General features: G+C 41.5%; 1 protein-coding gene across 1 annotated transcript in view; it reads left to right on the top strand.

Moving 5' to 3' along the window:
• LOC124595198 (clavesin-2-like) overlaps positions 1-15,313 on the top strand; it is a 245,588-nt gene that overhangs the window by 195,270 nt on the left and 35,005 nt on the right. The window contains exons 3-4 of the mRNA XM_047133834.1: positions 5,547-5,691; positions 8,068-8,159. Coding sequence (XP_046989790.1) covers positions 5,547-5,691; positions 8,068-8,159 — 237 coding nt within the window. The remainder of the gene's footprint in view (positions 1-5,546; positions 5,692-8,067; positions 8,160-15,313) is intronic.

Below are 15,313 nucleotides of genomic sequence, written 5' to 3'. Positions count from 1 at the left end.
CATGGTACGGAAACAACTGGTTCTCCCGTAGCACTCTCCATACAGTGACGTAGTCAACGTTACCTTGTATAGCAGCAACTTCTCTGACGCTGACATTAGGGTTATCGTCAACTGCACGAAGAATTGCCTCGTCCATTGCAGGTGCCCTCGTCGTTCTAGGTCTTACCCAGTCGCGAGTCATAGGGTGGAATGTTCCGTGCTCCCTAAGACGCCGATCAATTGCTTAGAACGTCTTCCTGTCGGGACACCTTCGTTCTGGAAATCCGTCTCGATACAAACGTACCGCACCACGGGCATTGCCCCGTGCTAATCCATACATCAAATGGGCATCTGCCAACTCCGCATTTGTAAACATTGCACTGACTGCAAAACCACGTTCGTGATCAACACTAACCTGTTGATGCTACGTACTGATGTGCCTGATGCTAGTACTGTAGAGCAATGAGTCGCATGTCAACACAAGCACCGAAGTCAATATTACCTTCCTACAATTGGGCCAACTGGCGGTAAATCGAGGAAGTACAATACATACTGACGAAAGTAAAATAAGCTCTAACATGGGAAGTAAGCGTTTCCGGACACATGTCCACATAACATCTTTTCTTTATTTGTGTGTGAGGAATGTTTCCTGAAAGTTTGGCCGTACCTTTTTGTAACACCCTGTATATAACATATTATTGATTTTTAGGGAAAAAGAATCTGTTATCGTTTGTCCTAATCAGAATCCAGTCGATGAAACTGGCGGCCACCATTCACAGTTTTTTGTTCGCCTTATATTCGACTAGTCATTAATGATCCTAAATTTTTAAACTGAATACTACCTCTTGCTAGAGATTTCCCGCTTTGAACACGATTACCCTTTAAACGATGAAGTGTTATTATGTAAGCGGTGGTAAAATAAGCCAATTTCGTCAGCGACGAAGACATCTTTCGTGTCATATAGTTAAAGTATTTAAGGCAACGTACAATGGAACCAGTATCTACTCATAGTCGGTAAAACATGATTGGCTTCGCCGTTAATGTTTTTAATACCATGCTGTTACTTTTCTTAAAACACTGGCACCAGCCTGCACGAGGGTTGACTGAAAAGTAATGCCTCAAACTTCGTAACTCTTCAACAGTTGCCAGCATTGGTATGCGGCAGGTACTGGCTTGTTCTGCAGCCTCTGCTCTACAGCTCCAGTTGGCGGAAAGCCTTAACATTGAACGGTTGTGTTGTAACAGTGTGAAGTATGGAACCCTGCGCAGACGGTCGGTCAATGCGATTTAAGCAATGTGCTGTCATTGAATTCTTGTCAGCAGAAGGTATCACCTTAAAAGAGATTCATTAGAGAATGAAAGCAGTTTATGGTGATTGTATTGATGTGAGTACTGTGCGTCGTTGGGCGAGTAAGTTCAAAGATGTTGAGGCGGGAACATCTGATCTACGTGACAAACAAAGAGTTGGACGTCCTGTGACAGCAAACACCGAATTTCGCAAGCAAAATATTGACAGATTGATTCAGGACAATCGTCGTATCACTCAGAGAGAAATCGCAAGCACAATCGGCGTTTCACATGAACGTGTGGATCACATTATTGCTTTGCTTGGCTGTCGGAAGATCTGTGCATGATGGGTACCCCGGATGCTGCCCTCAGCTAGAAAAATCATGGCCACAGTGTTCTGGGACGCAGATGATGATGTCCATGTTAATTTCCTTGATCGTGGAACAACAATAATTTCAGAGCGATGCATCACAACGCTGTGAACTCAGAAACGACAGCTAAACAGGGTCCGAAAGAAAAAGGGAAATGTTTTCCTCCAGCATGACAATGCCAAACCACACACTACACGTGCCACCACAGCAGAACTTCAGAGACTGAATATCACCACCGTATGGCATCCTCCATACAGTCCAGATTTAGCACCGTCTGACTTCCATCTCTTCCCTATAATGACATCATTATGCTTCTGATGAAGACGTTGAGAGAACTGTGAGACTGTGATTGTGGAAACAGAGTGTCGACTTCTTCCGTGACGGCTTCAGAAAACTTGTTCATCATTGGCAGAAATGTATCCAATTGGCTGGTGATTATGTGGAAAAGTGAATATTGGTACTTAAAGATCACATTCTAAGGATTATTTCTGCATTTGATTTACTAAAATATTCCCATCCAAACCCAATTAGCTAAGGTGGAGGCATAACTTTTAATTCAACCCTTGTATATGCAGCGAATTCAATACCCATTTGTTTTGCAAGTTCATCAAGTCTTTCCAGCAAAAAAGGTTCTGATACGAACGGTTGTAGGATCCAAAGAAGCAACTGCTATCTCTCTGTATTTTAGCGTTCTTATACCGTTCCTGTCTGGCTCGACCATAATGCATGCAAACATCGCCGGGTTGGATCTCTATTTTTAACAATCGCCGACAGTGCAGAATTAGGAAATCCCAACTTTTTAGAAGTTCCTGTTTTCGGCCTTCGTTTTTCGTCCACTGCTGCTTAATTAGTAAGTTAGTAACATGTTCCATAGATCATTTGAACGATTCTTTTATTGAAATTATGTGGACCCAGTCAGTTTACAGGATATGTACACATGATTTGTGTTAACATTAATGAACACATATCATTTTATTCCTACTCATGCAACTCCACTTAAAAACTAAAGGTTTTTTTTCTTACTACCGGTTTTATGTAGAAATTCGTCAGCGGAATAGAAGGCGTTGTCCAGGAGAAATGATTTTAAATTAGATTTAAAACTCGTTTCGCTACCTGACAGACTTTTCATGTTATTGGACAAATCATCAAAAATTTTTATTGCTGCATATTGATCTCCTTTCTGAACGAATGACAGCTTAAACAATTGGTAATAAAGGCTATTTTTCCCTCTAGTGTTCAAGATATGTACATTACTGTTCTTCTCAAATTCTGATGGATTGTATATGACGAATTTCATTAGCGAAAGTATGTATTGTGACGGCGCAGTTAAAATGCCTAGCTGCTTGAAGCAGCTCCATCTTTATTCTAAGCGAACTGTTTGTTTGCATCCCGATTTCTATAAAATGGCCAGTAAAAAACTACTCGCATACTACCTGCACCGCTATTTAAAAGCAAAAAACACGAAATGATTTTAATTCAGAATTTACTGATTCCGCCCCACAACTCACCGACATCGGCATACCTATCACTGAGTCCGAATACTTGACTGAAGAGTTTTGACAATGTCAGTACCCAAAGACAAGTGGTAACACATCAACAGAAGCAACCATTGTTTACTTGTTTAGCCAAGAGAAAAAAAATAAGCCAACAAGTCAGGGTGACTTGGAAGGTACAAAACCGAAATCTTTTCATGTTGAACGGTCGCTGTTTAGTGTAGAAAGAAAAAAAACTGTATTAAACTACACAGCTCTTCGTCACAATTGCAGTATTGTTTGGCGTTAAATAGTTTTTATTGTTAATGGTGATGGTGATGTTTGGTTGGTTGGGCGCTCAAATGTGCGGTCATCAGCGCCCGTACAAATTCGCAGTCTGTACACAGTCCAATCTAGCCACTTTCACTGATGATGATGGAAGGACGAGGACAACACAGACACCCGGTCCCCGGGCAGAGAAAATCCCTAACCCGGCCGGGAATCCAACCCGGGACCCCGTGATCCAGAAGTAGGAACGCTAGTCACTAGACCACGAGCTGCGGACCTTTTAATATTAAGCCCTGCAGTGTTAAAGATTTTCACTGTGTTTAAAAACAGATGAGTCATCTTCCTGTTGTATTACATACGCATGTTCACTATCTGACTTTCACTCTGATGGTGACACTTTCAATGAGGTGTGTGAATGTCTGTGAAAGAATGACAGCCCATGCTGTTTTTAACAGCCGAAACTCGAGAAGGTATGCCCGAGATGCGTCACTTAAAACAACTCTGCCTTCGTAACAAACATGTCGGTTTTCGACGAATTGGAACTCGTAAGTATTGCGATGAGATGCTAACGTTGCAAAACACAAGCAGAAATTATGCCGCGCGGTCCGGGGCGCCTTGTCACGGATTGCGCGGCCCCTCCCGCCGGAGATTCGAGTCCTCCTTCGGGCATGGGGGTGTGTGTGTGTGTTGTCCATAGCGTAAGTTAGTTTAAGTTAGATTAAGTAGTGTGTAGGCTTAGAGACCGATGACCTCAACAGTTTGGTCCCATAAGACCTAACCACAAATTTTCCAAATTATGCAGAACGGACGAAGTGTCTGAAAATCTTCCACTAAACATTTCACTGGACCGGAGGTTCATTCATTGCAGCATAGATTCGTAAACCATAACAACAACAACTAATTACAAATCAAACAAGTGAAGTTTATAATTTATCGTGTACGTTTGCTGTTTTATATGTATTTCTCTACGGCGACGACTGTCGCAAACGAAATAGAACATTTGTTTACTGATGACTGTCTGAAAACTTACATGATGTTGTGTCTGTGGTGTGACAACTGTTGGAAAAAAAGCACATATGCTCACTGGATGGCTGAGCTGATCTTATTTGCCAATTCTGAAAACTGCTACAAGTAAAATAAACATTTCTGCTCACTGTCATGACACCATGACCTTCAGTTTCTCCTGTTATTGTGGAATTTTATTTCTCAAAGTACAGCATGGTGGTTTACTATAGCGTACATTCTCCAGCACACTCCCTAATCTTTTGACATTTTCTTTTTTCGGTTCTTAGCGGAAATACGTTCGTAGGAAATACCGTTTATTGCGCACTACTGTCCTTACACGGTACAGTATATTGTGCAGTACATTGATCGAGTGTCAATATTTTTAAAACTCTGCCGTTCCTTCAATATGCTGCGCAGACCGTCAATACCGCTCTCAGAGGTTCAATATTGTTGCACTTAGTATGTGTTGCGCAATAAATATTGAGCTTGTGAGAGCCTCTTAACGCAGCCCAGAGATTTTCCTTTACTTTAGGTCGGGACTCTGGGCATGCCAGTCTACTTCAGAGATGTTATTACTCACAAACTGTTGCCTCACAGATGCTGAACTATGACAGGGTGCTGACACATTCCACATCATTACGAAGTATCGTACTCATGATCTATGGAACAAGTATTAATTTAATCTAATCTAACCTAACCTAATCTAATGTCATGCTGATGCAGACAATCATCGTTTCCCAGCTGTTACTCTACTGTACACAGAACAAAATACGGTAAAATGTGTTTAAGCTTCGTCATCTTTTGATTTCTTTACCTCAGTGAGGGAACCCACACTCTAACCACTAGAAACACCCAAATACCGTAATACTACCTCCTCCGTACATTACACATGATGGCAGGTAACGCTCTCTAGGCACTCGCCAAACCCTCCTTAGTGAATCTCATTCCAGTTTCAGGCACTTTTCGTTGCAGCTGCGCATGTTTTGAAGCAGGTAAGTGGCATTAAAATGCCTACATTGCTCATTTCTGCTGGTATCCTGATTCTCCTAACGATACAGTACGTATGACGGTGGAGAAGGAATGCTAGAATCGTGCATGCAGTGTTTTACCTCCGTCACGTGCTGCGAAGCCTTGCTTGCCACAGGTGTGCAGCGCTCTACCCCCTCCGCCCCCACAGCCGCCGCCACCGCAGTTGCCGCCAGAGTGGCAGCGCCGCGCCCAGGAGGAACTCAACGAGCGCCCAGACACCTTACGCCAGGACATAGACACCTTCCGCAGCATGGTCGTCGGTATGTGCACCTTACAGCAGCTTTATAGCATTCTAGCATACTACCCAGTTAGATTAAAACTGAAGAAACTGCAAAAAGGTGGGAAGTTAAGGGGATGGGACCCGGATAAACTGACTAAACCAGAGGTTGTGCAGAGTTTCAGGGAGAGCATAAGGGAACAATTGAGAGGAATGAGAGAAAGAAGTACAGTAGAAGAAGAATGGGTAGCTCTGAGGGATGAAGTAGTGAAGGCAGCAGAGGATCAAGTAGGTAGAAAGACGAGGGCTAGTAGAACTCCTTGGGTAACAGAAGAAATATTGAATTTAATTGACGAAAGGAGAAAATACAAAAATACAGTAAATGAAGCAGGCAAAAAGGAATACAGACGTCTCAAAAATGAGTTCGACAAGAAGTGCAAAATGGCTAAGCAGGGATGGCTAGGGGACAAATGTAAGGATGTAGAGGCTTATCTCACTAGGGGTAAGATAGATACTGCCTACAGGAAAATTGAAGAGACCGTTGGAGAAAAGAGAACCACTTGTATGAATATCAAGAGCTCAGATGGACCAGTTTTAAGCAAAGAAGGGAAAGCAGAAAGGTGGAAGGAGTATATAGAGGGTCTATACAAGGGCGATATTCTTTAGGACAATATTATGGAAATGGAAGAAGATGTAGATGAAGATCAAATGGGAGATACGATACTGCGTGAAGAGTTTGACAGAACACTGAAAGACCTGAGTCGAAACAAGGCCCCGGGAGTAGACAACATTCCATTAGAACTACTGATGGCCTTGGGAGAGCCAGTCCTGACAAAACTCTACCATCTGGTGAGCAAGATGTATGAGACAGGCGAAATACCCTCAGACTTCAAGATGAATATAATAATTCCAATCCCAAAGAAAGCAGGTGTTGACAGATGTGAAAATTACCGAACTATCAGTTTAATAAGTCACAGCTGCAAAATACTAACGCGAATCCTTTACAGACGAATGGAAAAACTGTTAGAAGCCGACCTCGGGGAATATCAGTTTGGATTCCGTAGAAATGTTGGAACACGTGAGGCAATACTGACCCTACGACTTATCTTAGAAGAAAGATTAAGGAAGGGCAAACCTACGTTTGAACTGAATGGATAGTCTCTTGAAAGGAGGATATAAGATGAACATCAACAAAAGCAAAACGAGGATAATGGAATGTAGTCGAATTAAGTCGGGTGATGCTGAGGGAATTAGATTAGGAAATGAGACAATTAAAGTAGTAAAGGAGTTTTGCTATTTGGGGAGCAAAATAACTGATGATGGTCGAAGTAGAGAAGATATAAAATGTAGACTGGCAATGGCAAGGAAAGCGTTTCTGAAGAAGAGAAATTTCTTAACATCGAGTATAGATTTAAGCGTCAGGAAGTCGTTTCTGAAAGTATTTGTATGGAGTGTAGCCATGTATGGAAGTGAAACATGGACGATAAATAGTTTGGACAAGAAGAGAATAGAAGCTTTCGAAATGTGGTGCTACAGAAGAATGCTGAAGATTAGGTGGGTACATCACATAACTAATGATGAAGTATTGAATAGAATTGGGGAGAAGAGGAGTCTGTGGCACAACTTGACAAAAAGAAGGGACCGGTTAGTAGGACATGTTCTGAGGCATCAAGAGATCACAAATTTAGCATTGGAGGGCAGCGTGGAGGGTGAAAATCGTAGAGGGAGACCAAGAGATGAATACACTAAGCAGATTCAGAAGGATGTGATTTGCAGTAAATACTGGGAGATGAAGAAGCTTGCACAGGATAGGGTAGCATGGAGAGCTGCATCAAACCAGTCTCAGGACTGAAGACCACAACAACAACAACAAGCCAGTTACCAGCAGTCTATGGGCATTGTACCATCATTGTCTTCACATCCCTACATCTACATTTCAAGCAAGTGCTTCATTGACTGAGCTATCCGAGCACGAGTCAGGATCACCACATATAATTTTACTTTCGCCAGTAGCTGACCTCCTGGCTTGCCGCAGGAAGATAACTGCTGACCACATTAGAAAGGACGTATATTACGTCAATTTGATGTTATAACGCCAGACCTGGTCAATGCACTCTTATTCCAGTTTTGTATGTTCATATTTTCCAGTGGAGTTAATAACTTCTCAGTTTGAATTCACAAACTACAGAGTGGTTCAGGCGTATTTTGAAAATCATAATCTTTATCCTTATTGTTACGTAACTAATGTTATATAAGGAGCATCTCTTTGTGGTAAAGGTAGAATATTGTTGATGTTGATTTTTGCAGCTACGTACATCTAGATTTGTTTACTAACTGTCAAGATATAAAATTCTTTACCGACTTTTATTATCAAGCAGTAGACTTGTAGCTTTGTAACAACGTTTATTATACGTTTCAGCTGAAAAAAATCTCCACGTTCGCACAGACGACGACTTCCTACTGAGGTTCCTGAGGGCCAGGAAGTTTAACTGCGCCAAGGCCTTCCACATGGTGAGTTTTCATGTGCTTTCCAGCTCTGAATGTTGGTAGATTGTAGAACGTTTATGGAAAATTTGTTCCTTCGTGTTGCGCTAGTCACTATAAGAAGCTAATTATTTGAAAACCACTGATAGATCCCGTTTTTAGACGTTATTGTGGTGCAAGAATGTTTAATGTTCGTTCGTATCAGGAAAAGTTGCAGATCAATTTCCTGAGACTTCTAAAAACACTAGTTGTGTTTGTCACATGTCAGCAAAAATTTTGCAACACTTTCACAGGAAGTCTAAGCTACACTGTGTAAGACGGAATAGACTCAAGGATTGAATATGTCGCTTGCGGATTATACTTCGGCTTTATAGTTATTAGCCCTCCATGCGAGGGTAGTTTTCCAGATTTTGCAGGAAAAGCACTAGAAGAGCAGAAAGAAAATTGTGACGGCTACAAGTATCGGCAAAAATGTAACGTGACAAAACGCTCTAAGGGTCATCGCAATTTGCTCAACTAAATACCTGGGCCTGTTAAAAGCAGAGGCATGCGTATCTGTCGCATCAGTGAAAATAAAACATATGAAAATTATAACTAGAGGGAATTTTTAACGCACCTCGCCTCCGATTCTAGTCAAGGCTTTAGAAGTTGTGCTCGTTTCGGGAGGAGCTAAGATTAAATCGCCGTTCATCCTTTTTGTGTTTGACTATCCGTGGTATTTATAAATCGTTTCGAGTGAATGTCAGGACTATTTTCCACCATCGTCGAGCTAGACTATTTCTGATCACTACCGAGCTTTATGTCAGTGCGATATGAAACGTTAGTCTTCTTTCCATCCATCATGAGCGAACAAAAAAAAATGGCTCTGAGCACTATGGGACTTAACTTCTGAGGTCATAAGTCCCCTAGGACTTAGAACTCCTTAAGGGGATACGGAATCACCTATCCCCGCAATGTTAATATATGCCTACTATAGGGAACATTTTCTCACAAACTACTGGAGACAGAGAGGTAAAAATTTTACTGTATGTGCATTCATATGTTACAACAATACTGAAACAACAGTTTATTGTCAAAGTATTTTCTTACAGAGATATTGTACATTTATTTTTAAGTAAATTTTTTCCATCGCTTTTTACTAGACTATCACCCCTAAGTCTTTTGTAAATCAAGTAATTAAAAAATCGTTGTTTCAGTATGTAATAGGGACCTATGTCACTACGTCATAAAAATTTCAGACTTCTAGGTTGACCAGTACCTGAGATAATGTTCCTAGATGAAGTAAAAAGTAAACTTACGGGAAACGGAGAAAGAAGATTAAAACATTCCTGATCCGTAGCTAATACCCCCTTCACAGTCTTCATAATCATCTTCAAGTCTTCTTTTGGCACCCCTCTGCACCTGTCTTGCTTTTTTCACTAATGTCTTGATTATATTATCAGCATGCCTTAGTCTGTGCTGATCTAAAAAGAACATAGCACGTACCGTACGGGAACCAACACACATACCCAACTTTTGAAGGACCTGGCATTTAGTTATATTTCCAAGATTGAAGGTTGCCACAGCATCATACACACCAAAATGTAGTGTATTAATTCCGACAAACACTGTTTTTGGGAGACGATGCCATATCACACTATTCAAGCACTCGTTGGGGTTCTGCGTTTTTCCGTGAAGACATTTCATCAGAAGACTTCTGTCAGCCAGATCTCTGAAAATGGGCTTTATTTCTGCCATGATGGCTGATGGTAGACTGTGGTGGTGAATGTATTTCTCTCCTGTTGTTAGTCCCCTATTGTATTTACACCAGCTGTTTTCACCTTTGGGGCACAAACCATGTTGTGGATGCTCATCCGTGGATGCGGTGTGGAAATATAAAGCCCATATAGCTCTCCTCATTTCTTCAAGATTGCCTGTATTTTGCCTGATTGCAAGGCCATAGCAGTTCTGAATGTGGTCTATTATGGAATCAGTCAATCTTCCTCTGCCATCCAAGGTTTTCCCATCATCTAGTTTTTTCCCTTTCATAACTGATTTTAACCTTCTCAGCCTGGCACCCATTCTCTTCTGCACATGTCCTATACATTCAAGTTTGCTTATATTTACACTGTTCCCATATGGTTTGCTTTCCAAAACTTCTTTGAATGCTTTAGAGTCACCATCTCCCAGATATTTGACATAGCGAACATTATACCACTGTGAAGAGCGATGAAAAATTTTCTTCACCCCAGCAACCTCCATGCCACCACTACTACCATAATAATTAGCAATACAGTCATCACTGTGTTCATTTTTCAGCCTGCCTGTGCACCTACAGTATTTAGACATTATTGCAACATCAATAACCTTGCCAGTATCAACACTAGTTGCTGTTACAACACCATTGTTGGAGGTGTGGCCCCTTTTCTGCCACGTGCCATCAAACGCCACTGTGAGGTCACGACTACCGTCATTTTCTTCCACTGCTTCTTCCACAGCAACCTGCATTGACTTCTGTGCTACATCTTCAACTGCAGATCCTAGTACATAATTGTAAGCTTCAAACTTTGAAGGTGCGCTTGGAAGATTTAGAACACCACATAGCATATCACCAGCTGCTTTGCCCTTACCAATTGCTCGCAATCCATAAACTAACCTAATATTTACACTATAAAGTTCAGTTTTCTTGTATCCATTATTTACAGTTACTGAAACCGAACTTGGAAACTTACAGCTGTATTTACAAACACTGCATATTAAATTAAACTGGGCAGCCAGGCCAACATGGGATTCTACTTTCAGAGAAACGTTTCCATGACATTTTTTGCAGCACAAACTGTTTTCAAGAGCTTCACACAATATATTCGTATCAATGAGTTCAAAAACTTCATTCCCTCTATCAAGTAAATTATATTTCTCTTCCAAATCTCTTAGTTTTTTATGAGAAGCACTGTTTTCATTTGATGTAAGTTCGTTCGGCAAATCAGTAATAAGTGGATTCACATTTTCCAACAGTGATGATGATGAACTGCTTTGCTTTGCTAATGAATCATTATTTCTTTTCTTTTGCCAGTTCACACGCTTTTTAAATACTTTTGCTTTAGCTCTAGGCATTTTCACTGCGAAAAATGAAGCACTAAATACGAAATAACTCAACAACAACTACTTTCTTATATCACACTGTTTACAAAACAGTCCCGCCACAAAGTCAAAGAGTAACTTGAGGAAACCAGAGAGAAACATTTTCGGGCAACTAGTGTATAAATAGTCGCTGGAAACCGGGATATTTGAATTCATGTCACTTTAAAGGTACTGCCAAAAAGTTCATGGTCAGCCACGAGAGACGTGTATAACTAAAGCGCAATACCCGATCTCACAAATATATAAAAATAAAATAGTTATAATTGTAGTAGAGCTATGTATGATACGTCATTTTAAAGAGGAAACATGGCAGAATATAATACGCCAATAAAAAAAAAATCGATTTTTTAACCCAAAATCCGATTCCGTATCCCCTTAAACCTAACTAACGTAAGGACATCACACACATCCATGCTGCTTGACTCCGTCACGGATTTGTTTTTCCGGCAGCGTTATTGCCGCGCGGTATGGGGCGCCTTATCGCGGTCCGCGCGGCTCCCCCCGTCGGAGGTTCGAGTCCTCCCTCGCGCATGGGTGTGTGTGTCGTCCATAGCGTAAATTAGTTTAAGTTAGATTAAGTAGTGTGTAAGCTTAGAGACCGATGACCTTAGCAGTTTGGTCCCACACAACCTTACCAAAAATTTCCAAAAATTGCCATTACAATGTTGATCACGTGTATTTTGTAAAAGGATGGGGATAGGTAGAAAGGTGTGGTTTTGTGGCATAGTGTTCATACATACCGAAAGTTTTAGTAGCTGTTAACAGACTTCAATGTGTAGGCCATCTGTAGCATGCAGGGTAACAAAGCGATATTCACATTCCTCTCATTGTGTCGGTTACTTTCCCGGAGTCTTGAAAGCGAGCTACGTCCGTGAACGTCACCTTTTTTATGATAGTCTCAGAATCTCAATTGTAAAAGCTTTGCAGCAGCAAAACTTGTAGCTGCACTTCTTAAAAAAATGTCATTTTTACTCAATGCTTTGTTCGCGTTCTCTTTCTGAATAAAATCCAAGATTATATTTCTCCTTCAGTAGAGTTATTTTCTCACCGTTGAAACAACTTTCATTAAAACGTTTGTCATATACGAGACTGGTTTCATAAATCTGCTAAGAATATCAAGAAAAAAATGAAACTTTCTGGCATATTAAAACTGATGGTGGACCGAGCTCCGAACTCGGAACCTCTGCCTTCGGAGCTACACAATCACGACTAACGATCACTTCTTCGAGCTCTACTTCCGTCGGTACCTCGGCTCCTACCTTCCAAACTTCACAGAAGCTCTTCTGGAAACATGCCCCAGGCTGTGGCTAAGCCATGTCTGCACAATATACTTTCTTCCAGGAGGGCTACTCCTTCAAATTTCGCAGGAGAGCTTCTGTAAAGTTTGGAAGATAGAAGACTAGGTATTGGCGGAAGTAAAGCTGTTGAGGACATCTCACCAGTCGTGCTTGGGTAGCTCAGTCGCGAAAAAAAAGTTAGCAAAGCAATTGCTCACGAAAGGTGGAGGACCCGAGTTCGAGTCTCGATCTGGTGCACAATTTTAATCCGCCAGGAAGTTTCATATGACCACACAGTCCACTGTAGATATTTCATTCTTCCATGTAAATGTACTAGACTTACCAAATCACCCTCGTAGTACGTTCTTATTAACGCACAATTAAAATTTTTCTTTGTCCAGGTATCATAAAATCTATATAACTTTTTGCTTTCAGTTGTTTGGTTTCTCTATTGGGGGAGCATTCGTAGAAAAAAATGTCGTGTCCGCATGCAAGCTTCCCGCCACACAACGAAAATAAAACAAATACCAAAATAAAGATCAATGACAGACAAAGTAAGAAATCCATTATTGTAACGTGAGTGGGCGCGGCGAGATTTGTTTACCTGACGATGTTATAACAGACGACTCTACCGTCCCTCACGAACATCGGTACCCCGCCGTTTCTGCGCATGCGCAGTATTCAGCATTCTCAGGATTTTAGGACTCTACACTCAGCGCAGTCATCGATGTCACTGACTCAATTGCAACGTGGTTGGTGACTGAATTACAAAAAGCCATATGAGGCACATCCATCACGACTAGTCGATTTTGACCAGAAAATCGACTGTGTGAGTAAATACGAGTGTTTTGCATTCATAAAACATTTTCATTGGAATAACGATCTCGGGCCCAGATACAAGTTTAGCCTGTATTAGCGCTCAAGGAAGTTTATTACTGGATGAAGCAAATTAAACGTTGTCCAGACACTACTGCAGATTTGGTACTCTCCAGGTGCCAGCTAATGTTTATGCTTTCTAATGGGAAAAATAGTAATATAAAGTAAAAGTAATTAAAAATAAAACTGTAGAAAAAAATTCATCGTCTTGTGATAGACGAACCTCGCAATAACATTCGTGAGACAACTGAGATGAGACTCCAGACCAACGACGCTCTTGGAAGAATATTTGAAAATCGTGTTTGTAAAAGTTAAAGCTTAATTCAAAGTTCGTCTGATATCCTTATTGACTGTAAAGAAAGTATTCAGTGTGAAACCCGCAGTAAAAGCAACGGGATAGCAGAGGTGAAAGTTTACCGAAATAAAGGCCAAAATTGTTAATCGGCTCTTTATGACATTCACAATAGTTTCGTGCCTACAAGCATCACCTCCTACAATATGTGATATAATGCGGTGTGGCTAGGGCCTTCCGTCGGGTAGACCGTTCGCCTGGTGCAAGGCTTTCGAGGTGACGCCACTTCGGCAACTTGCGTGTCGATGGGGATGAGATGATGTTTGGGACAACACAACACCCAGTCCCTGAGTGGAGAAAATCTTCGACCCAACCGAGAATCGAACCTTGGCCGATAGGTATTACATTCCGTCGCGCTGACCACTCAGCTACCAGGGGCGGACAGAAAATGTGATGAATAGAAACTAATCACCGCATACAGACACCATAATGTATAGTGGATAACAAACACCGTAAATGTATGAAGATACTGTTTACAGTATCTGGCACACCTGTTCCGCTATTTGTAAAAGATTTAACTAACATTGAAAAGGATTTTTACGATTACATTTCGCAAACTGTAAACATTATTGCGCCGGTATGTCATGTTTTCTGTCTTTGATGTCAACGCCATTTGGCTATTTCTTGAGTTTACACATTCACGAGGTTGTTTGCCAGCGGCAGTTTGGCGTGCGACGTCTTTTGGTTAGCAGCTTTTGTAACTGTACTTCCGTGTACGTCTCGCATGAGAGTCTGTATTATAATTGTACAGCTTGCTAGTGTGAGCATTTTTTACTAATATTTGAGTGCTTATTTATCAGAATAAGTTTCGTTCTTTCTGCTACTTGATTTTTCTTTGCCATATGTCCTAGCGTCTTCTACACTACTGACCATTAAAATTGCTACACCAAGAAGAAATGCAGATAATAAACGGGTATTCATTGGACAAATATTATACTAGAACTGACATGTGATTACATTTTCACGCAATTTGGGTGCATAGATCCTGAGACATCAGTACCCAGAACAGCCACCTCTTGCCGTAATAACGTCCTTGATACGCCTGGGCATTGAGTCAAACAGAGCTTCAACACGATACCACAGTTCATCAATAGTAGTGACTGGCGTATTGTGATGAGCAAGTTGCTCGGCCACCATTGACCAGACGTTTTCAATTGCTGAGAGATCTGTAGAATGTGCTGGCCAGGGCAGCAGTCGAACATTTTCGGCATCCAGAAAGGCCCGTACAGGACCTGCAACACGCGGTCGTGCATTATCCTGCTGAAATGTAGGGTTTCGCAGGGATTGAGTGAAGGCTAGAGCCACGGATCGCAACACATCTGAAATGTAACGTCCACTGTTCGAAGTGCCATCAATGCGAACAAGAGGTGACCGAGACGTGTAACCAATGGCACCCCATACCATCACGCCGGGTGATACGCCAGTGTGGTGATGACGAATACACGCTTCCAATGTGCGTTCACCGCGATGTCGCCAAACAAGGATGCGACCATCGTGATGCTGTAAACAGAACCTGGATTCATCCGAAAAAATGACGTTTTGCCATTCGTGCACCC

This window comes from Schistocerca americana, chromosome 2 (assembly GCF_021461395.2).
Source record: "Schistocerca americana isolate TAMUIC-IGC-003095 chromosome 2, iqSchAmer2.1, whole genome shotgun sequence".
In the NCBI taxonomy this organism is placed as follows: Eukaryota; Metazoa; Arthropoda; class Insecta; order Orthoptera; family Acrididae; genus Schistocerca; species Schistocerca americana.
The sequence above is the reverse complement of the archived record's forward strand: the minus strand, read 5'-3'. Positions and strand labels throughout refer to the sequence as shown.